Source organism: Drosophila persimilis, unplaced genomic scaffold (assembly GCF_003286085.1).
Source record: "Drosophila persimilis strain 14011-0111.01,24,50 unplaced genomic scaffold, DperRS2 tig00000676-arrow-arrow-pilon, whole genome shotgun sequence".
NCBI classification, from domain to species: domain Eukaryota; kingdom Metazoa; phylum Arthropoda; class Insecta; order Diptera; family Drosophilidae; genus Drosophila; species Drosophila persimilis.
This window is the reverse complement of record NW_020825332.1, coordinates 493,673-516,719: the sequence shown is the minus strand read 5'-3', so window position 1 is coordinate 516,719 and position 23,047 is coordinate 493,673. Positions and strand designations below refer to the sequence as shown.

General features: G+C 45.2%; 2 protein-coding genes across 8 annotated transcripts; one reads left to right on the top strand and one right to left on the bottom strand.

Moving 5' to 3' along the window:
• Positions 1–1,662: 1,662 nt before the first annotated feature.
• On the bottom strand, positions 1,663–12,578 carry LOC6599845 (JNK-interacting protein 3). 7 transcript variants are annotated; one of them, XM_026991641.1, is made up of 15 exons: positions 11,817–12,578; positions 10,380–10,400; positions 9,621–9,857; positions 9,400–9,555; positions 8,907–9,321; positions 8,633–8,737; positions 8,380–8,415; positions 7,811–7,828; positions 7,320–7,377; positions 7,068–7,246; positions 6,773–6,995; positions 5,080–6,708; positions 4,800–5,017; positions 4,537–4,737; positions 1,663–3,162 (listed from the first exon to the last, which is right to left on the bottom strand). In XM_026991641.1, exons 1-15 carry the CDS (start codon positions 11,916–11,918, stop codon positions 3,059–3,061), a joined length of 3,702 nt encoding a protein of 1,233 aa, XP_026847442.1. In that variant the 5' UTR covers positions 11,919–12,578; the 3' UTR covers positions 1,663–3,058. The 7 variants fall into 7 exon arrangements, with proteins under 7 accessions (XP_026847442.1, XP_026847443.1, XP_026847445.1 ...); XM_026991643.1 differs by lacking the exon at positions 1,663–3,162 and adding an exon at positions 4,353–4,417; XM_026991642.1 differs by lacking the exon at positions 10,380–10,400 and having other exon boundaries at positions 1,953–3,162.
• A 449-nt stretch (positions 12,579–13,027) lies between these two features.
• LOC6599846 (signal recognition particle 9 kDa protein) lies at positions 13,028–13,741 on the top strand. The gene is made up of 2 exons (XM_026991647.1): positions 13,028–13,201; positions 13,291–13,741. The coding sequence occupies exons 1-2, from the start codon at positions 13,061–13,063 to the stop codon at positions 13,381–13,383; spliced, it is 234 nt and encodes a 77-aa protein (XP_026847448.1). The 5' UTR covers positions 13,028–13,060; the 3' UTR covers positions 13,384–13,741.
• Positions 13,742–23,047: the final 9,306 nt, after the last annotated feature.

Below are 23,047 nucleotides of genomic sequence, written 5' to 3'. Positions count from 1 at the left end.
TCAAGCCAAAGCCAATGCCTGTGCGTATGCGCATCCTGGAATATTACATGAACTTTCCGTAAAAACATAAATATCACTTTCCTGGCGCCATTGGAAATCATTGTGAATCAGAAAACCTATGAAACACTGATGTTTTGGGGTATTGGGGTAAAGCAAGAATTTTGGTCTGGTTGTCGATTTATTGTTAAAAATAGGCTCTTTCTCTTACAAACAAATGAATAACAATAAAAATTAAGGCTTGAAACGTTTCAACTAAAATTTAAAATTATTTAACAAAATACACTATATCTAAACGCGGCATCGCCTCATCGCGACACACAAAAAAAAAACCCATAAAGATAAAAAAGAAATCAATACTCTACAACATATTTGGACAAAAAATCACGCAGAAATATCCCCTGAAAAGGCAGGCGCACTTTTTCTATATATATCATCATCATACTATTATATCATATCCTACGAGCAATAATATCTCGTAAATGTGGTGTTTTTTGTGTGTTGTTTGTTGTCTCCCTGCAGAGCAGAGGGCATACATACAATTTACACGTTGTTTCCTTCTTCCTTCTTACTTTTTTGTTTTTGTTTTTTTTTTTTTGGTTTGAATTTGAAGCAATTTGAAACAATTGTGAGAGCCCCTCGAAAGCTCAAAATCGGATTTGTTTAACTAAATTAAGAGTACGTGGTACGACTGCTAGAGAACCCATTAATTATTATTAGTTGGTATTTTGTCATCGTGTGGATTTAAGGGGGTATGTAGAAGGGTATTGTATTGTTAGATAAATACTAAGGTTTAGGATTTAGGGTTTAGGTATTCCATTCGCTAGCCTGCTGCACAATAAAGTAGATTATACATTATGCGTATTTAGATAGTACTCGTAACTGCTATAAATATTATTAATTATATCATTTGCACTTCTCGTTCAAGCCGAAGAATCGTATCGATCGGATCGCATCGGATCGGCCTCAACGTTGACTAACATGCCACACAATCAAGTAGCTCTTGTCGCCTCGATTCTCGATCGTTTGATTTGGTTCCAGTTGAATACTGTTCTCCATGTCATTATCATCTGCAAAATATATAGTTCGGAAAACATTAATCGACATGTGGAAGCTGTATCCGAAAGATAGGTGAGTGACAAAAACTACGGGGGGATGAATTATTTGCATTTGAGATTTACAGGGATTTCCACATTATACCCGGTACTCCATAGAGAATGACCATAACTAGCAGAATGCCGAATCTGTATCCGACCGGATCATTAATATAGCCAGAAGAAACAAATTAAATTTACGCGCTTACTCATTCTCTCTCTATCTCTATCTCTCTCGCACTCACTATTCCTCGTGCAGTGTGCGCAAACTGGCGAAAGAGAGCGAGACAAAACGGCTGGTGTTGGTGTGAGAATAGAGAAAAAGAGACAGGTGTACAAAATGGAAACAAATAAATATTAAAATATATAAAAATCTCCCAAACGGTTCCTTTTGCAAACTGCGATACCAAGCGACATAATTTTATACGATTGATGAATTAATTTTCTATATAACTGGTGTATTCTTAATACTTGCTTTTATTGCATTCTGCGTAAAAAGAGGTTTTAGGGAAATAGGTCAAACAATCTATAATTGAAAACCGCTTATACAAGTATTAACATAGCGGTTACAAACAAAAGTTTGAATATACCTTAGATTGGCCACACAAGAACTTAATTTTCTCCTTATGTTTGTGTGTGATGCTATTCGACTCAAAATATCAACATTGCAAGCCTTGCAATGAGCATTGACTGCATTTGTACTTCTGCAGAGCCATGTCTTTGTATTGGGTCTTTGTACTCCCACTCCTGTCTGTATTTTTGTTTAAAATCTTTGCTCATTATTTTGTATAGCTCTTGTTAATGGCGGGAGTTCCCTAGCTTCATGAGTCGAACAATTGATTGAATGGCGGCAAAAAATACAATTTAAATTTATTTACTATTTTCTGAATCGCATCGGTTTCTATTTACAGTAGTGGTACATATTTGTAGGGTGCGTTAATTTGGTTGGTATATAATATATATATTGTTATTATTAATATTTAAAAGATACTCCTCGAGTCGAGTCAAGCCAAAGCCAATGCCTGTGCGTATGCGCATCCTGGAATATTACATGAACTTTCCGTAAAAACATAAATATCACTTTCCTGGCGCCATTGGAAATCATTGTGAATCAGAAAACCTATGAAACACTGATGTTTTGGGGTATTGGGGTAAAGCAAGAATTTTGGTCTGGTTGTCGATTTATTGTTAAAAATAGGCTCTTTCTCTTACAAACAAATGAATAACAATAAAAATTAAGGCTTGAAACGTTTCAACTAAAATTTAAAATTATTTAACAAAATACACTATATCTAAACGCGGCATCGCCTCATCGCGACACACAAAAAAAAAACCCATAAAGATAAAAAAGAAATCAATACTCTACAACATATTTGGACAAAAAATCACGCAGAAATATCCCCTGAAAAGGCAGGCGCACTTTTTCTATATATATCATCATCATACTATTATATCATATCCTACGAGCAATAATATCTCGTAAATGTGGTGTTTTTTGTGTGTTGTTTGTTGTCTCCCTGCAGAGCAGAGGGCATACATACAATTTACACGTTGTTTCCTTCTTCCTTCTTACTTTTTTGTTTTTGTTTTTTTTTTTTTGGTTTGAATTTGAAGCAATTTGAAACAATTGTGAGAGCCCCTCGAAAGCTCAAAATCGGATTTGTTTAACTAAATTAAGAGTACGTGGTACGACTGCTAGAGAACCCATTAATTATTATTAGTTGGTATTTTGTCATCGTGTGGATTTAAGGGGGTATGTAGAAGGGTATTGTATTGTTAGATAAATACTAAGGTTTAGGATTTAGGGTTTAGGTATTCCATTCGCTAGCCTGCTGCACAATAAAGTAGATTATACATTATGCGTATTTAGATAGTACTCGTAACTGCTATAAATATTATTAATTATATCATTTGCACTTCTCGTTCAAGCCGAAGAATCGTATCGATCGGATCGCATCGGATCGGCCTCAACGTTGACTAACATGCCACACAATCAAGTAGCTCTTGTCGCCTCGATTCTCGATCGTTTGATTTGGTTCCAGTTGAATACTGTTCTCCATGTCATTATCATCTGCAAAATATATAGTTCGGAAAACATTAATCGACATGTGGAAGCTGTATCCGAAAGATAGGTGAGTGACAAAAACTACGGGGGGATGAATTATTTGCATTTGAGATTTACAGGGATTTCCACATTATACCCGGTACTCCATAGAGAATGACCATAACTAGCAGAATGCCGAATCTGTATCCGACCGGATCATTAATATAGCCAGAAGAAACAAATTAAATTTACGCGCTTACTCATTCTCTCTCTATCTCTATCTCTCTCGCACTCACTATTCCTCGTGCAGTGTGCGCAAACTGGCGAAAGAGAGCGAGACAAAACGGCTGGTGTTGGTGTGAGAATAGAGAAAAAGAGACAGGTGTACAAAATGGAAACAAATAAATATTAAAATATATAAAAATCTCCCAAACGGTTCCTTTTGCAAACTGCGATACCAAGCGACATAAAAATTAAATATGGTATAAATTATATAAATCATAAGCTCACATAGAAACCGACTGAGTACCGGGTATAAGGACGGGTTCCCGCTCGTTTTAGTAAGCGTTTTAGTGAAAGGTGCACCCACATTATTTGGTAGTTTGTAGAAGTCTTTTTACAATTGGAAATGATTTCAAATTGAGTAAAAATTAAGTAAATAATTATAGCTTAAACAAATGTACAAGTATCCATTCCGAACCGATTAAAAGTGCTCAGGGGACAGGGGACACGGGACACGGGGACACACCAATGGGAGCATGTTTTGTGGAGGAAGAACATCCATTTGGCTGCAAGTGCAAGGACAGGACAGGAGGTGTGAAGGTGCGCGTAACATGTACAGTACAGTACGTTTCATAGCTCTTCAAAATTGAACGCACATTCAAAACATGAACCAAATAAAAGGGAAACTTGCTTAAGTTCAGGTCACGGCTGACACAAATGCTGCTGCATTTCACGTGGAACTGGAGTACGCGCAGGAGGAGGAGGAGGAGCCCATCCCCTCATCCCAGGGCGGGCGTACTACAAGTTGAAGGTACTACGGGCAGAGGCGGCAGAGAATGCACAAATAAATCGGATTAAAAGAAAGGCAGAACAGAAATCAAACAATCAAAGACGTAAACAAAAAGCGGATAAAACGAAAGAAAGGGAAAGGAAGGGAAATCAAGTCAATCATAAATCAAAAGATACGAAATAATAACGAAAGAATAAAGAAAGGCTTACGTATCGACTTTCCAAACTATCAAATGCGCTGCATTATCGCTAGCATCGAATTTATCATGTCCTGGAGATGGGAGGATATGGAATATGGAATGGTTATACATATGTATCCATAGCGTAGGCTGCGTTCCAGCTATAGCTTGGATGCCATGTCCTGTTCTGCAGGAGGAGTGCAGGACTTACTTATGCGAAAATCGATGTAGCCTTCGCCACCGCACATGACCAGCATATCGGGCCGCTTGTTCACGAAGGTCAGTCCGCCGTTCAGGTTCGGCTGCTGCAGCATCGGCACGGAAACAAAGAACTTGACCGCATCGCGGTGGCCGTGGAAGGAGAGTTGAGCATTGGCCATGCAGCACAGCGGCATCTGGCCATGGGGATCGGCTGAAACGGAGGAAAGAGACATTAGGATTAACCGATTCTCTTCCACACTATCCTCCACTCACATGTCTTCTGCTGCACCTCGGCCAGTGGCACCGAGATGATCACCCCGTTGCTGGTGCCGATCCACAGGCGGTTGCAGGACACCATCAGAGCGGTGATGCGGACAAAGCTGAAGCCCAGCTTGCCAGTGCCGAGCATTTTGGACACATACGGCTCAATGTCCACGTCCTGCTTGTGCTCGAACGTATGCGTGTTGTACAGACGGAGCGTCGAGTCCAGTCTGAGGGGGGAAAGAACATTAGCATCCATTGAACAGGGGCTCTAAGTGTGTGGGGCTCTTACCGTATGGATACCCAGACACCGGCACCTGTGGCCGCCATCTGCCTCACCTGGCTCTCCTTGCGCGGATGCGCGTCCAGCGAGTGCACAATGTTGAGCGATATGGGGTCCACAATGAAGATCTTGTTGCGATGCGCCGCCCAAATGCGCTCGCCGGCCACACAGAGGCAACGTATCGAATGATTGCGATCACCGAGCGTCACCAGGTGATAACTATTCAGATCCCATTGGCCGTCTGTTTGGCGGCGGAACACGGCCAACTGGGCATTGGCCAGCGCCACAACAACCCTCGCCTCCACATGCACAATCGCCAGGACGGCATCCGGCAGGAGAACGCGGTGCAGGCACTCGTGCCACCGCCCCACCCCGCTGTGGACGTACAGCCAGCCGTCTTGGGCCCCCATCCACATGGTCGGTCCCACCGAAGTCATCGGCGGATCCTCGCGCTCCTTCGTCCCCAGAATGGGGTTCAGCGACTTGGTGGCGAACAGAACGCTCCCGCTGCTGCTACTGTTGTTGTTGTTCGCCTGATTACCGTCGCTGCCGCTGTTGCCGCTGGAGAGACGCTGAGGGGCGCCGGGCAGGGCCTGGCGTATCTTGATGGCCTCCACATTGACGAGTGGCTCCTCGGCATTCACGGGCGGCAGTGGCTCATTGGATTTCTCCGTAGCCTCCTTGGCTTCCTCCTCGTCCTGCTGCTGCTGGGGTTTGCTGTTGCTGTTCTGCTCGTCCTCGGACTTGGGCTTCACGCGCACAAACTCCACTTTGCCGAGCAGCTCTGTGCCCTCGCCGGGCCGCTGCAGCATCTCGCCCGCCTTGACCACCTCCGACTGCTCCAGCAGCGCGTAGTCGCTCTCCATGGCTCCCTGCACGGAGGCGATGCACAGCAAGTGGGAGGAGCAGATGGGAAAGGCATCCAGAACGGTGGCCGACTGGTTGGCATCCACCACACTGACCGTGCTGGCCGCGTGGGTGCTCGTGCAGATCCACACGAAGGAGCTCAGCTGCGTCTCCGGCTCCAGGGTCTCCAGGCTGGCGCGGGCTATCTGTCTGTCCAGCGCCTCGACGCTCTGCTCCGCCGTCGGACTCGTGATCTCTGTGATTTTAAGCGTGGACTTGGGGGCGTATGGCGAGTCGGCGGGTATCAGCGATTGGCCGTCTTTGGTGAAGCCTCCGTGGAGATTGACGCCGGCCGCGCAGAACACCTTCATGTGGGGCGAGGCCTCGGCCAGGGGATTGCAGTAGACGGGCACCGGAACGCCGCCCGAGTGCCGGCTGGGATTGGCCTCTTGGTTGGCCTTGTTTATGGGCAAACTCCAGCCATACGCGTGCAGGCGTCCGTCCTCCTTCTGGACATGGGCGCGCAGCTGCCGGTACTGCTCGCGCCTCCTCGCACTGATACGCTCCGAGCCCCCGTCCTCGGAGTAGTCCTTGGGCATCACCAGGGCATTGGCGAGCCCCGCGCTCGCGGGATGCATGGGCGGCTGGGAGCCGGCTAAGGTAAGGCGATTGTCCCCACTTCCACGGCTTGGGGATCCGTGGCTGTGGGCAGGACTTCCTCCCCCGGTATTACGAAACATCGGCCCCCCTCCCAGCCCGTCGGCGATGCGTTCCGTCGGGCGATTGGAGGGGCTGTCACGAAACAGAGTAGAGACATTATCAGAATGAATCCGGGCTCGAGGAGGGGATAACTCACGTGAAAAGATTACTAAAGTACTTCCAGATGCTCTGCTTCGATTTCTTGTCCAAGTTGTCGACGGTGCGCGAGGCGCGCAGTATCTCCGTGAGACGCACTGCCTCCTGCAGCTCCATCAGACGCTCCTTGTACTGGTTACGTTCCATGAGGACCATGGCCATCTCGACGCGAGTGAAACGCTTGCGCTGTGCGAGCGGCACATCGTTCTCCTCCTGTTCGGTGTCTGGTGAATCGAAGAAGAGAATTGCATCAGAAATCGGTTTGCATTCAGCTGCAGCTGGAGGGATCGGCTTACTTTGTTGCTTCACCTGCTCCTTGGTCTTCTTGAGCTCCTCCTCCAGTTCGCTGATGCGCTGCCTGAGCTTCGTCCTCGACTGCTGCATGGCACTCAGCTCCTCGCGCACAATTTCCACTTCTCCCGTCAGCTCATCCACTTTGACAATCAGATCATCCTTGACAATGTTCAGGGCATTCCTAGAGAGAGAGGATGGTATTGGGATCATTGCAGAGAGACAAGAGCGAGAGACAGAGAGAGTGAGATATTTACTTGGTGGCCAGCAGCTCATTGTTCTCCATGATGAGATTCTCCACTTCCTTGCCCATGCCTGCAACGTGTACGAAAGGTTCATTAGAAAAGAGAGGAACGATCAATAGACAAAAAGAATGAAAGCATCCCAAAAAGGAACTCAAGGGCAGAATAAATAGATGATAAATGATAAATGGGAGACCAAAAACCGAAACTAAAGAGAAAACTATAACCAAATATGATATATGGCTAATAAACCAAAGGGAGAACAGAAATAACTGAAGAGCTTTCCAATCAATGTCCTAAAACCGAACACAAACACCAAAAAGAAGTCGAAAATTAACCTTAGAGCCGAATGCCAAAGATGATTCTACGATAAAGCTACTTACGATAGAAGAAACAGAGAGTAAATGGGGTGGGATTGTAGGATTGTAGGATTGTACAGAATCTACTGATTAATGATTAAATGATTCAGAGATCTCTCACGATCTCTGCCGCTTCTTCAGACTTACCAAAATAGTTGTCGTTTGCTTCAGGGATTCGAATGTACAATTATTTTCGTATGGTGGTGGGATTTGGTGGGTTGGTGGTTTTGGTTGTGGGAGGATATACAAAATGTGGTGTTTGTGGTGGGGATAAGTAGAGTTCGGCATAAAAGAAAGAGAATTTTCATTAGATTCGGATTCGGATTATACAATTTTATTTGTCTCAAGTTGTTTTTTGTTTTTCTTTTGGTTTTTGTTTGCTTAATGGATGGGGATACACTTTCTCGAGCACATAGTAGGGTTCGGACATCACAAAGAAGAAGAAACACACACACACAGAAACTAGAAGAGCAGAAGATCCTTAGCTTTCAGCTAACAGTTTTCAGTTTACAGTTTTCAGTCGATTCTCGCATGATATTTGATGTATTTACAGGTTATATAGATGAAACTATATATGTAGGAGTCATATGGCTGTGCCTGTGCCTGTGCCTGTGGCTGTGGCTGTGCCTGGGGCTGTGCTTGTGGTGCACTCTCTTGCACCACTACTTGTCTGTCTGGGGTTTGATTTTGGGTGTGGTGGTCGTGGTGGTACCTACCTGAGGACGCGTACTCTCCGGGATGTACCCAGCAGCCTGTACCAGGGAAAGGAAGCGTTTCACCCGAGTGTAGCGAGGTGTGGCGGAGGTGGAAATGGAAGAATAGAGAGAGAGAGAGAAAGGAGACGTGACATTAAGTAATGCTGGGAATAGACCATTAAGGAGGGATCTTTAAAGGGAGAGATATCCGGAAATCCTAGACACATGTAGTCCCCTCTCCATTCGAAGTGCGAACATTCGATTCCTCTCTCACCTGTAACAATCTCATTCTCTTCGCTCTCCTCATTGTCCTGGAAGGACAGCTCTTGGTAGAGATTATTGTCCGAGCGCTGCTCCTTTTTGGTGGTCGAGCGACCAACTGACGGACGCAAAGGTTGGGGGCAGTGTTTGGGGTTTGGTCGAGGTTTTAGTCGAGTTAACACACAAATCAAAAACAAAAGAGAGCAAGAAGTAGACACATTAGTACGGTGTGTGAGTGGCAGAGTGGAAGATAATCTTTTGGGCCTCCCAAAGGCACCCGAACCTACCATTTGCGGGAGGCACGTTTGGCACAACGGGACTGGTGTCGGGGGGACTCTGGGGCGAGGTGGCCTGATGCTGCTGCTGCAGCGAATCGGTGGCTGCGCCCCGCTCCGCCGTACTGGGCAGGCTCATGTCCAGCTCATTCTGCAGCGACGGCGGCCCCGAGTCGTCCGACTGGCTGCCCACGCTGCAGATGGTCTCGGTGTCCAGCATGACGGAGTTCTCCAGCGAGGCGAAGCCGTAGGAGACGGGGCCCGAGCTGCGGGCCACGGGATTGAGGCGCGCACGACTCACTTCCATGCGGTCGGAGGCGGTGCTCATTTGTGAGTGCGTGGAGCCCATCAGCATCTTGGTGCGTTCCATGTAGTCCACGTGATTCTTGAACAGCTCCGTGTACCGCTCGTGCAGCTTGTTGTATTCCTGGAAACACAAGACAGGGTGGCGCAGGGGATTGGTTTTTTGCACTTTCCCTTTCAATCCGCCCCGCACAGCACTCACCTTTTTGAGGTCCGTCTCCCGCTCCTCCAGGCGACTGGCATGCTCCAGACTGTTCTTGTGCTTCAGCTCCAGCATCCGCACAATGCTCTCCACGGACTCGAGGCGTGTGGCCAGCTCCTTGTTCTCCTGCTCGGCCAGGTCCTCAGCCTCCAGTAGCTGCAGGGGACAGGGGGATTATTGAGATTTTGAGCATTGCCTTCGTTTGCCACCATTCGACTCACCTTCTGTTCGGACTGTTTGCGGGCGCTCTTCTCCCGCTCGTACTGCGTCACCAGCTGCTCATTGTCCTCGCGCAGCAGCTCCAACTCGACATCCTGCTCCTGATTGATGCGATACGAGGCGTCCAGGCACTCCAGCACGTTCACCAGCAGCGGCATCAGGTTCTTCACCACGTCCTCGTCGTAGCGATTGATCATCCGCTCGAACTCCTGATAAATGCTCCCCGCCAGCTGCTGGACCTGCAAGGAGGCGCGTGACAGAGAAAGAATAGAAAGGGGTGCATCAGTCTCAATTGATTTTTGCGGTTTGCGTTTCGGTTTGTGGTTTGGGGCTTGGGGTCTGGGATGGTGCAAAATGGGACACGGCGGGGCGCAGCAATCGATTGATTAGTAGCTTGAGGCGGAGGGGCGGGATCTGTAGTAGCAGACAGACGGATTTATAGAACCCTTTTGTTCTTTGAAAGATTTAATGGTTTTCATTTTGATGAATGGAAAGCTCTGGGAATGTGACCTAAAGAGAACACCACGAAAAGTCGGACTGTTATAAATTTATTAATTGCGAAACTCCCCCCTCCCGCTGTTACCACTCAAAATTGTTAGTTACAGAGCAAAAGGAAAACAAAAATGCAATGTTATTATTTAGAAATTATTCTAGCGTGCAGTTTATACGAAACAGAACAAGAGAGACGGAAAATAGTGAAAGGAAAGAACAGAAAAGAAAAGAAACACCAAATGAATAAATTTTGGAATAAGATAACTCACGATGCTGACAACCTGATCATTCTGAAAGAGAAAAGAAAAGAACAAAAAACAAGGTGTAAAGAACACATAAAAAACCATAATTTGAAACTAATTAAATAACTAAATAAATTAAAATTTAGACAGAAACCAAAAATAAAAACCACAAATGTTTTTAAAATATATACAGAAAAAAGGAAGAATTTAATATTATTGCATTAAAGTCATGGTTTCTTCCGGGAATGATTGAGTGATTGTGATGTGTGTATAAATGTATAAATAAATAGGACAGGGGTTCCCCAGGTACTAGTGCCTCATAATTTCCCTACTTATTTTCGCTACCGAAACTCCGCTGCTGGTGGGCCAAGGCTACGGCTACGGCTGCTTGGAGCCCACTTATGAGGCCGAAAACTACTCGTGGCTATCGTCATTGGTCATGTCTTGCTTAAATATTTATAAACTTATTTGGTGAGACCCGTTTTTGGAATTATCTTCGTGTGGTTGCTGTTGTTGGCCCAAGAAACGAGTTTCTGCCGCTCGAAACACTCCTCGGCCTCTCATTGCTCAATTAGCAGTACGAGTACAGGTGGTGGGGGCTTATCAGGTGGGAACATGTGCTCGAAGAACTGACTGAATGAATGAGCTCATTACTAGAGAGAGGGAGAGAGAGGGGGAGGAAGTGATTGACAGGAAGAGGAGAGGGACAGCTCAACAGCTTAAATTTGCATAGCACACACGTCGATTAAAGGTAATGCTTGGAGAAGCTGATAAAGTGCAAAATCAATCGGGGAATTGGGGTGAAATGAAATCGAATAAAAATAAACTCTGCCGGCGGAAAGAGAAGGGGAAGTGGGTTGGCAAGGGATTGCGTGAGGCGGTCATCAAATTTGAGGGCCGACGCCGACTGACTGACTGAATGACTGACTTTATTGATTTGTGCTCCCCGGCAAAGGCTCTCCTGCTTTCTGCCTTGTGCATTTCTTGCGCGCTCGCTCTCTTGCTCCCTCTTTCGCCGCTGGGTTTTGCTTTGCTTTTCGCCAGTTTGAATGTCAATGACCACAGATGTGGGGGGTACACTCGACCCCCACTGGCCGCAGTCACTGGCGTCAGCTGATGCATGATAAACAATTCTGAGATGCGTTTTTACATAATGATATCCACATACAGAGAGATACAGATAGAAAGAGAGAGATAGAGAGAGAGAAAGAAAGAACTGTAGAGGAGAGGCATGTTTCCGCTTGGACACTTTTATAGCCTCATTATCTTTCGCTTGTTTGTGGAGAGCCCCGAATCGAAATACAAGAAAAGATTACACACAGACCACCAGAAGGGAGTAGTCCTATCAAAGTTAAGGAAAAATCACTGTACCCACCCGCATGAATCATTTACATTTACGGAGATTCAGTGCACAAATGATATCATTTATGGATCACACATTCGTATGTCTATATGTATATGTACCTTCTCTGACATGACCATATTGTTGTCCTCCGTGCCGTAGACGGTCTCCGCTCCCGACTGCGGGCCACCGTTGTTGAGCAGCGCATCGTCGTTGTCCATCATTTTGAGAGAGGGGAGGCGGGGCGGCCGTTCTCCGAAAGGGTTTGAGAGAAAGGTGGGGTGGTGGTCACCCTTACTGTTTTTGTGTGGGATCTCACGTCACGCGTTAACCGTTATGCAGGCAATAGCTTTTCAACCCCACCAACAAAAACAACAAAATCAAAAACAACAACAGCAGTTATGCTACGGTACTGCGTGTGGGTGGCTGAGTGTGTGTGTGGGCTGCAGCGACCCACTCACTCACACAGTCAAGGAGAGACAGTAAGGGGAGCGTGAGAGTGCGAGAGAGAGAGAGGGTCACACTTGATTTGAATGCTCGCTTTTGTTGCTCTCTATTTTTGTTTGGTTTGATCTCTCCTCTCTCTCTTTTATACTATATTTTATATATTTTTTGTTGTATTTTCTTCCTGCGTTCTGCGTGTCACTTTATTTGCGTTTTTCGTTTCGGTCGTCCAGTGGTTGTTGTTGTTGTAGCCTCGTCTCTTCCCCATCCATTTACATCGTTTTCTTGACTAGATTTCATTTTTTTTCGTCTACGTTTTTCGTTGCATTTTCGTTAGTGTTTCGCCCGGATTTCACTGCACACGCCTGCCCGACCAGGTGATGAGTATTATTACGCGCTATTTATAGCTAAACTATAGACTTTTAACGCATTTTTGCAATAAATATTGCAGGCGAGCGACGAAATTTGTGTGACCGCGGATTTATCGTTAAAATATACGGTCTGACATATACCAAAATATACCGTCTCATTTTAAAAATATACCGTAAATACACTGACGAATTCAAGGTATATTTTGCATATTCCTCGTTTTTGATATCCGTGGAATATTATTAGCTAGATAGAACATTTAGGCCCTGCCCACATAATTTTATCCGATTAAAAAATCAATTTCCTTATTGACTGGTTAAATTTAAATACTTGCTTTTATTGCATTTTGCGCAAAAAGAGGTTTTCGCGAAAATGGAATTTAATAGATACCATTATATATCGATATACCGTAAACGGTCACCTGAGATGCACACAGTATATTTACGGTATATTTTTAAAATGAGACGGTATATTTCTGAGGGTCGGACGGTATCCCTAGTGCCATTGTTGTTGTTATTCGTTTCCTCATTTTTTGCTCCGTTCCTGAATTAAAATGGTTTTTGTGAAGAATTGGGAAGACTTTGAGATTGCCGCCGAGAACATGTACATGGCGAATCCACAGAACTGCCGCTACACAATGAAATACGTGCATTCCAAGGGCCACATATTGCTGAAAATGACGGACAATGTAAAGGTTCGTACGAGAAGAAGAAGAGGAATCAAGCGGCCACGACTTTCGCTGGCCAGAAATTAACAATATAATACCAACCATTATTGTTGCAGTCCGTACAGTACAAAGCGGAAAACATGCCCGACCTGAAGAAAATCGAAAAGATCACCAGCAACCTGGTGGGACATATGGCCTCCAAGGAGTAAACGTCGAAATACAACAAAACATTTGGCCACGGCGGCACTTTGGACCACAGAAGTTGCTCCACCTCGTGTGTCGTTTCCACCCGCAATTGATTTAGTTTATAAGCGCACCGCTGGCTGCATTCCGGTGTGGCGATCAGAGTAGTTTTTTCCTGTTTAAATAACATTTTATAAATGTTAGCTCTGTACACGCCGGGGCGCCCACAGGCAGTTGGCTGGCGGCGCACAAGGATTTTTGAAAATACCAATATATATTTTTTGTATTTATCTTAATGTAAATGGTCACTAGTACACATTTCCATGAAATGGTTTCCTTGAAATGAAAATAAACCAGGGGAAAATCGTACAATTGGAAGGAAGCCAGCCAGTTTTTATTGCGTTTGCGATGTTATATCCGGAAAAGTGCATGTTTATTCTATTTTTAAATATTCAGGCAGGCTCCAGTTTTTCCTTTCGCAAAAATGTTCCGATTTAACTGACACTATTACTATTTACCATTTTTGTTTTCCTCGCCGAAATGAAGAGTAAACAGCTTTTTTCCTGCAAAAGGAAAAAATAGATGCCTTATTGATGCATTAACATTAATTTAACACCATTACCAGAGCAACTTATCATGTCCCTTTTTTATAAATAATTTTTTGTTTTCCATAAATCATAATAAAATCTCTGTTACAAATAGTGCGTTTAGACATTGGTATATAGCAGCCAGCTTCTGTAGGACAGCTTTTTCGGGCACCGCTAGATGGAGCTTCCGTAAAGTAATCGAAAATTTAAATTTATGGCGGTAAAAATGTATGTTCCAATACGAATTTCCTAAAAAAAACAACTATAAATTGCATATCCATTAAAGTGATTAAACAGCCCCAAACAAACAGTTTACAGGGAAGAGAGAAAGAGTTGGTTTGGTGGGAAGGGGAGGAAGAGGAGGAGAAACCCAGATGGGAACTGAGAACTGGGTTTGAGAATGAGAATGGGAATGGGATGCTGCTCACTTAATAATCCAAGAGCAAATATTGAATATTTGCATGGAAGGCACTCGAGTTTATTTGCCGCAGGAGATTGACAGCAGAGATTGATGGAATGAGTCGCTGCGGATTGGCCAGAAGAGATCAGTAGCCGGCAAGTGTTTGTTGACCAACAGAATGCCACCAGAAGTGTTTGCCTCCTGCAGAATGCAGTACTCGGGAGTACTCTATCCGCATCTACTACCTGCTGGGAGCTGGGAGCTGGCATCTGGGAGCTGGGGAGGCAACTCAGTAGCCACTTTGGATTAAGGCACCTTCCGCGACACACTCGTACTCGTACGCGTACGTTTGCTTGACCCACAGACGCTTGGATGATGCGGCGATCAGAGGCGATCCGCTCGTGCGCGGACCTTTTGATCGACTCCTCCTCATGGCAGCCCTACAGTTGCAGCTCAAGCGACCTCCGGAGGCACCACCTAGTGCCTCCTCCCAGTACTTGGCTTTGATTGAAGATACCGTCGAGCCACCGAACAGTTTCCGGCCCGACAAGCTCATTTGGCTTCTGTTTGATGTGGCTCGAAGATGATGTGGCCTGCCTCTCTTTTCTCCTTATCGGATGTTTATGTTTGCTGCTGTTGTGTTTGGTGCTTTTTGAATATCTCTGAATGTCTTTCTCCTCACTCGTCCATCGGGTACGATTTCTGTTTGCTGACTTTGGGCATTGCATTGCATTGCAATCACAATCAGAATCACTTTAGGCGGCTCGGCTTTAACGCCCCTTTATCTCTGGGCTGCTACCAATTTCGTAGCATGCCCTCCAAGTGCTCAAAGATCGGTCAGATACCTCCCAATTGCATGTGGAGTTGAATGATCTTTCAGTGATCGTTGGACATACTATTTTTATGAACAGGCTCCTATCGGAATCAACAAATCAAAAGATAGACTTGGAAAATAAACAAGCAATCGGTTGAGATTCTCTATATAGCATACGAGTACCATATCTGATATATACCTACTTATATATGGACGATTATAATGGGGCAACGGTTACGGCTACGGCTACTGGTATTTGAAATTGAGCGGGGGGGTGGGGCTCATAAAAGAGCATAGACGTTGCACTGTTGCGGTGGCAATAATTTCGATCGTTACAAGACGATAAAGCCCACGGTTTAATTAGGACCCACACACACCCAACACCCTCGTGAACTATCGTGAGCGATAAACTTGACAAATAACATAAATACCATTTATTGCGGGTGGTTGCTGATGGCTGGATGGATAGTGAGTGATTGTGTGTGTGATTGGGGGGCGGATGGGAGCGGCTCGGAATGTTTCGATGTCTCCACTCTTGAGGCCCACCCCCCGTCCGCAGCCCCTTCTCAAATATACCTACTAGTATTACGCGCTTCTCCGTGTCCGTGTACGTGCTTTTTACGACACCCCCACTGTGGCGTCAATTATAAAGATATTTAAGTACATTTAGCATTCAATTAGACGACCGTTCGGCCAGAGGTGCTGCCCAGAGGGAGCCCATGGCCTCATGGCCAGACATGGTCGGTAAGTCCCACTGATTTAATATATTATATATTATATTATATATTGCATGTGCTGTAGACCCGTAGAGCTGTGGACACCCCCTATCATATAACTAAGTCGCGCTGATTGCCATAACTAGTCGGTCATATGACAATTAGTTGTAAATTAAGACCCGAATGCTTCTTCCAATCGCACGACACAACGACCGTTGGGTGCAGCGCATGTTGAGGATTTTCAATCTAAATAATACACATAGAGTACAGATAGATACGACCGAAAGATACGCCATCGAATGAGTGGAAATTGATCCAAACGGGCTTCCCGATAACCATCCTTATTCTGGCAGTAAAAATGATTCGATTGGAATGATCGCGGTTAGATTGGATACCAAGTGGAGTGTGAGGTGGGGCTGGCAGCTGGGGGTTGGGGGTTGGGCGGCATCTTTTGGAGTTGTTCAAAGTTTGCTTTACACCTCCACCACTCATCAGCACTCACCTCAGGCAGACATAGCCACCACTCCACTCCGTTCCGTTCACCACTTGATTTATGCAAATAAGCCACGTTTAATTATGGCCATTAGCCACTGTTGAGCGGCTTCCGTTTTGAGTCAATAGAGCGGCGCAAGGGGTGGTCCAGGGGGCTTTTAGTCGGCTTGTAAGCCTTTGTTGTGCCTCCCCAGAAGGAAGGGTGGGGCCGAGACTGGGGCTGAGGCTGGGGCTGCCCCGAGAAGGTTCGCGGAGACAATGAAGCCTACCTTTAATGAGTTTTATATTGACCGAGGCTATTGACCAAGCTATGATATGGAGAGAGACAGAGAGAGTGACTAATATCAACTTGGAATAGAATAGCGATTTATGGTACCCCTCCACGTATTACTTCTGACGAACACCAGCCGGAAGTACTTTGCCTGGAGTCACCTGAAAATGTCTCATAATCATAATCATATCATCAATTTGGTTTGTTTTGGGGTGACAGCATGTCTATAAGGAACTGAACTAATTGCCAGAACCAACCAGATATCAGTTTCATTATAATTGAATCACAAAAGTTTAACCAGAAATTGCACAATCTGTCGCTGCGATGACAAAGTATGAGCCACAGATACGGAAACAATTGGCTACTCAGAGATTTGTCATGCTTGGGTGTAAGAGGGGGGCGCGGAGGGCGGAGGAGGCACACGATCTATCCCTGGAACCCTCGCCCTTCAATGAAACAACTCCTCCTCCTCCTCCTGCTCCACAGCGACTTATCGCAGAGCACAAATCAAATAAAAGCAGAGAGCGAGAGAGGGATAGAGGTAAAGCGATTTCAAAACTGTTGATAAATCGCAATTGTTATTACTAATATACGATTGGGGGCTTGGTAATGGCTTATTTATAGGGCGAACAGGGGTCTCGTCTCTGGGCTTCTGGGCTGGTAAATCAACGTCTATGATTAGAGGTTAATACATCTTGATAACAGAGTCAGTCGAAGGCAGGAGGCAGGGGCGGGGACAGGCGAAGAAGGTAGCCAGAATCAATTGATAAATCAAAAAAATGTTAGCTTTCTCTCCACTCCACAGCACAGCCCTCGCTGCTTCGGTGGTTATCGCGGAAAACCCAATCTAGTAATTCCGCAATTGAGTTGATTAACTAGCTAATCGAAAGATTTGCACTTAGTTCGAGTGGCAATTTCCTTGAAAGTTTTTCCGCGTTTAAAACGCGCCAGAAACGTGAGACGCGACTCCTCCGCAATATTCCCATCTCCGCTCTCCGCTCTCCGCTCTCCGCTCTCCACTCTCCACTCTCCGGTCTCCGGTCTCGTCTACGACCGCATCTGTGTTTACCCATTAGCGTTTTTCGGGCTGGCAGCTTAAAATGTTTACTCGAAGACGTTGCTCACCTCTCTATAGAGAGAGAGAGAGAGAGAGCGAAGGAGAGGGGGAGGGAGGGGAATCACAAGAGATGTGGAGGGTGGACTGGGAAGGGGGGGAGGGGACTATCCGCAAGGTATAAAATCATCTTTATTTTCTGGCATTTTTGTTTGCTTTCGAATTATTTCGGTTCGTTTTTTTTTTTAATTTTTTTTGTTTTTTTGTTTTTGTTTTTGGCGAATGTCAAATACGCAATGCGTAAGTGAGGTAGCTCCACAGGGTAGAGGGGTAGGGGGGCAGGGGGTGGGCAGCAAAGTGGTAAGGCTAGATGGCGCCACAGCGACACTTTGTCGGCCATCGTAAATTCATTGAAATTCCCTTTTAATGGAGATTAATATGAGCAGCGCCGTCCCCGAGGCGCCTCCGCTCCCCGAAAGTCCGAATTTATTGACTTTGCTAAATGTTTTTGAAAAAGTTTTTTATATTTGCTTGGATTTCATTTCATTTCATTTGATTTCATTATTTTATTTGCCTTTTGTGTGCCATTCAGCCAGTCCTGCTAATTAAGAACGTGGGAACGTATCCAAGGGGCACTTGGCATGACCCCAACTGGAGATGAAGAGATCTCTTCATTTGATGGAGTAAACACACACGAAATGACATTCCTTTAGGGGCGTATAGTAGGTACAGTAGGAGGAAGGGATATACGATCGATCGATCCGCTTTCATAAAATTTGAATTTATTATTTTTTCTAATTTATAATCCTTTTTGTTCCGAAACCTTTGCCCCGACTGTAGCGGTAGTGGTAGCGGGAGCGGAGTTCTCCCCTCCTCCAATTAGCAACAAATCAACCCACAATCGGTGGGGCTAAGCCCCATCGAACAGTAAAACGATTAACAAATGGAGAAAGGGGAGGGTGACCGACGAGAGGCCGAACCGTTTTATGAGCAAATCAATCAATTTCAATGCAATTTCAATTAGGCCAAGATAAGCCATTCGAATCGGTGGCAGAGGAAGGAGAGGGGGGGGGGGGGGGGGGGGGAGTGGAAGTGGAAGTGCCAGGGGGAGGGGCAAACCAATCAAATGAAGGAGGAGAGTCAAACCAAACCAAGTCTGAATTCCCTTGAGGATGGTTTATCGGCCGGAAAGTGTCCCCGTGCGTGTGTGTGTGTGTGTGTGTGTGTAATAAACAATTTTAATATTTTTTAATTATGAAAACAAGTTGATTATATAAATTAAATCGCTGCCACGTCCAGAGATTAGATTACCGCCGAATTCTCGACGACTTTTGAGTTCTAAAATTTTCGAGTGATGTGACGACCATTTAAACGGCTTTAAACAAATTTCTATAATTTTTCAATATTAATAAATTAAACGGGGCACATGTATAGCCGAAGGGGGGCAGACGGGCAGCTGATAAGGTATTTTGAATTAATTGAAAATTGATTATTAGCGATATATATGACCCACGCAGCGATAAGAGCAGTCCGAGCCGAAAACCGGCAGCTCCTGAGATAAGCAGTTCTTTTCTTCTCTTTTACTTTTGGTTTTGGTTTTGGTTTCTTCGATTCCGGAGGCCTCTTTCATAATTGAAATTTAATCCATCATAATAGACGTCAAAGGCGAAAGAAATTAAATTTTTGGGAATACGACTGGGGGGGGGGGGGGGGAGGGTCTACAGGCGGCGGCCATATCCCAGGGGAAAGGTGAGAGAAAATATGGTAGGCATAATGATAAGCAGAGATAATAAATTATTATTATAAGGAGAAAAGGTAAAGCAAATACATATATGAAAAATATTGATATCATCAGCAGGAGGATACTGTGTGTGTGTGTGTGTGTGTATCTGTCTGTAGGCAAATAAACAGGACTGAGCCAGATAGCAGGAAGGAACAGAAGGATTGGGGAGCAACAATCATTATCTGGCAATTGAATTCACTTAAGCAAACAATTACAAAATGCAGGGCAAATAGGAAGGAACCCGACCCGGACCCTCGCCCTGTATCGCTGTATCGGTAGTATCTGTGTATCGGTGTATCTGTGTATCTGATCAAATACGAAACACAAATCAAAATGCGATTTTCGTGCGTCCTTCTTATCGGAAAGTGCACGTTTATGTACCTACTGCTTACCATTCCCATTCCCATTCCCTACTCTCTACTCCCTCCCCATCGTATCCCATCGTCTGGCGCTACCCGCACAAACACCACACCGCACACCGCATACCACACACATCCCATCCCATCCCATCCCATTCCATCACACATCACATGAAGGAATCCACGTATCAGGAAGTATCTCAACCTCAGCCAGAGCTCGCTCTGAGGTTAAAAAACTTGGAATGTCGCAACGGCAGCAGCTAAATGTATCTCAGTATCTCAGTTGTGTGCAAACAAAACCTCCGATCCGCGCTTCTGCTTCTGCTCTTGGCTTGGAATGGGTTCGGATGAGATGTGGATGGTCTGGCACACGGAAATTTGTTTGCGCCGAGGCTAATGAGGCAACCCAATGCAGATACAGATGCAGCTACAGATACAGAAGCTATAGATATAGATACAGATACAGATACTTATAAAAACGAATAGTTAAAGCTGAGGCAAAAACTAAGGTCAGGCATTGCTTTGACTGACTATCAATCCATCGCTTCATCGCTTCATCGCTCCATCGTTTAGTCATACTTTTTGATTATTTTGTGAAATCTGAAAGCATTATCGCGGCGATTAAAGTCCCACAAATCACTTGTGACATAAATAGCGAGCTGTTCTCGGGCACTTGAGGAAATAAATAAATAAATAGAGGCAGTGCGGAGGACAGAATCATTCCGTTGTCTAATCGAAGCAATAATTTGCAATCGTTCATCAGACAATTTCCTCTCTAAATCCCAAGGATTATCAATCAGCGATGGAGGATGGTGCGGAATGGGGAGGGGCAGGGGCCATACTCTTCCGCATGAATATTAATCTGGAAACAAACAAAAACAAAAAAAAGAAGAAATATGAAGTTGAGTTTATCAGTTTTCTCCACGAACGGCCCAACCATAAAAAACATTGTAAAAACAGGCAAATCAATTCGCGCACTTAATGAACACACACACAACTCAATTATAACCCTTTATCTGGGGGATGGGGGCGGAGGGCGGGGCCATAGTGGGGTGTCTCGCATACATTTAAAAGTTCAATTAAAATGGTGTGTCAATAAATGAAATATACTTTATTATCGCCGTATTATTAAATATTTATTCCATTTCGCACTGCCACTCCCCTCCGTTGCCCCTTGGTTGCCCCCTTGCTGCCCCTTCGTTGCAATCAGATTGTGTACTTTAGTTGATTTATAATGAATATTTAAAGAGGAATGCACTTCAAATGTTGGCTGGGCGATTGCTGGCTGGAATTTCCCCTGGGCAGAGGGCCATAACTAAGAGACTTTGGTAGAACATGGCTCAGCCTCTGCCTCCCAGAGAGTTGAGAAATCTTTTGGTCTCGTATGGCCCCCATAGATAGTGTGGCAAGAGGCACAGCCCAGCAGTGTGTGGCACCTCTGTTTGCTTTAAATATTGCGCAGAAAATGAGGGAAAACGAGGCAACGGGGCAACGGGGCAACGGGGCAACGGGGGGTATCGTAACTCTATAAGCGAATGATAAATACCAAAGTGCAGTAATAATTTTGCATAAAAAGTGCGTGTGCGGATGGATAATGATACTCTCCCGTTCCCGTTCCCGTTCCCGCCCGACCGCCTGCCAACTCTGTCAATATGATGAACCAATGGAGGGCACCACCCCACTGGATGCATGGATACATGGATACATGGATACATGGATACGCTGTATCTGTGTATCTTTCGAGTGTATCTTTGCTGCTGTTTATGGCCGTAGCTCGATTGTAAAAAATCATTTATTGATAACGCAATTTAATGCCAATTATTTGTACATCAATATTTACCCAATATCAATTGTGCCACCCATGGATCTGCTCGGATCTGATCGGGAAGGGGTGCGGGACTGTGATTAATGAGCAGCTAATGGCAGGACCTCCCTCTCCAACAGGGTGGCTCTTCCACTTTTCCACTTTTCCACTCTTGTGTTTTGTGGTTATTGTTTTTAGAATGTTTTCAAAAGTCTTTTACACTGCACACTTTACACTTTTATCCCTTTCGCACTGTGTTCTTTGTTTTGTTTAAATATAACAAACACAAGTGTCAAAGTCAATTCAATCAACCCTCTAGGCTTTACCTCCCCCAAACCTCTCTTCCAATGCCCAACCCTCGGGTTCGGGTTCGGGTTCTACCCTTCTCTGGCTTTTCCTCTGGCTTTTCCTGCTGCCTGGTCCTGGTCCTGGCCCTGGCCATGGCCATGGCCCACGTTTCAATGCTGTTTACTTAGCTAACTAAGGCCCCTGGAAATCTGTTGAAATTTTTTGGCATTATTGTTCACTTATCGGCTGAATTAACACGACACAAGGGAGCGACAGAGGCAGCGAGTATCGAATAGCTCTCTCTCTATCTCTCTCTCTGTTGACCACAAATTCTAAATTGCAGCAGCATATGTGACAATTTATTTTTATTGGCCTTTTAGACTATTTTCATTTGTGATATTTGCTGGCAAATTTAATGCCTGATTAGCGTTTTGCCTAATATACCGGAAAATGTTCACTTAAATGGAGGGAAAGCCAGGGGGTTGCTACTTCAAAGGCAGGGGCCCTAAAGGAAAAGGAAGGAAGGATGGAAGGAGGGAGTCCCTTTGAAAGGGTTGAGCATGAGCTTTGTATTATCTCATTATCTCATCCTCTAGCATCTCTCAGTCACGAACTCCTTTCAATCATGAAGTTGAACCCTTCATCTATCAATTCAGTGCTCATTCCGTCCATCCATCCAACCAGCCAACCATCCATTCAAAAATTTCAACTCTAATTGCATATTTACGCAACCATTTCCCCAAAATCAAAATGAAATCAGGCAAACAAACCCCAGCTCCAGCGCCAGCTCCAGTCCCCAAACCCCAAACCCCAGCCCCCCCCCCAATCCTCACACCTTCACCCACTCGCAGACGAACTATCCAACTGTTCTGCCTCCTCTCCTGTCTGTCTTTGTTTGTGCTGTTATATAAAATAAACTATTCTGAAACAACACAAATCATACGGAGAGAACAATGCCATGCTCCTCCGTGGCCTGGACCATTGCCAGGTCATGTCTGGCCCCCCTCCTGACCACCCTCCCCACCCTGTCCACCCTGACCATCTCTGCCGGACTCCATCCCATAAATGTTAGTTAAATGCACGTGGATGAGTAGATAAATATCGTATAATGAAAGTAAAATA

Coding starts and splice junctions, on each gene's coding strand:
- LOC6599845 (XM_026991641.1), bottom strand. CDS start 11,918: ATGATGGACAACGACGATGCGCTGCTCAACAACGGTGGCCCGCAGTCG. Junction 7,247..7,319: donor AATGAGCTGCTGGCCACCAA/GTAAATATCTCA, acceptor CTCTCTCTCTAG/GAATGCCCTGAACATTGTCA. Junction 3,163..4,536: donor CTACATCGATTTTCGCATAA/GTAAGTCCTGCA, acceptor TATATTTTGCAG/ATGATAATGACATGGAGAAC.
- LOC6599846 (XM_026991647.1), top strand. CDS start 13,061: ATGGTTTTTGTGAAGAATTGGGAAGACTTTGAGATTGCCGCCGAGAAC. Junction 13,202..13,290: donor AAATGACGGACAATGTAAAG/GTTCGTACGAGA, acceptor TTATTGTTGCAG/TCCGTACAGTACAAAGCGGA.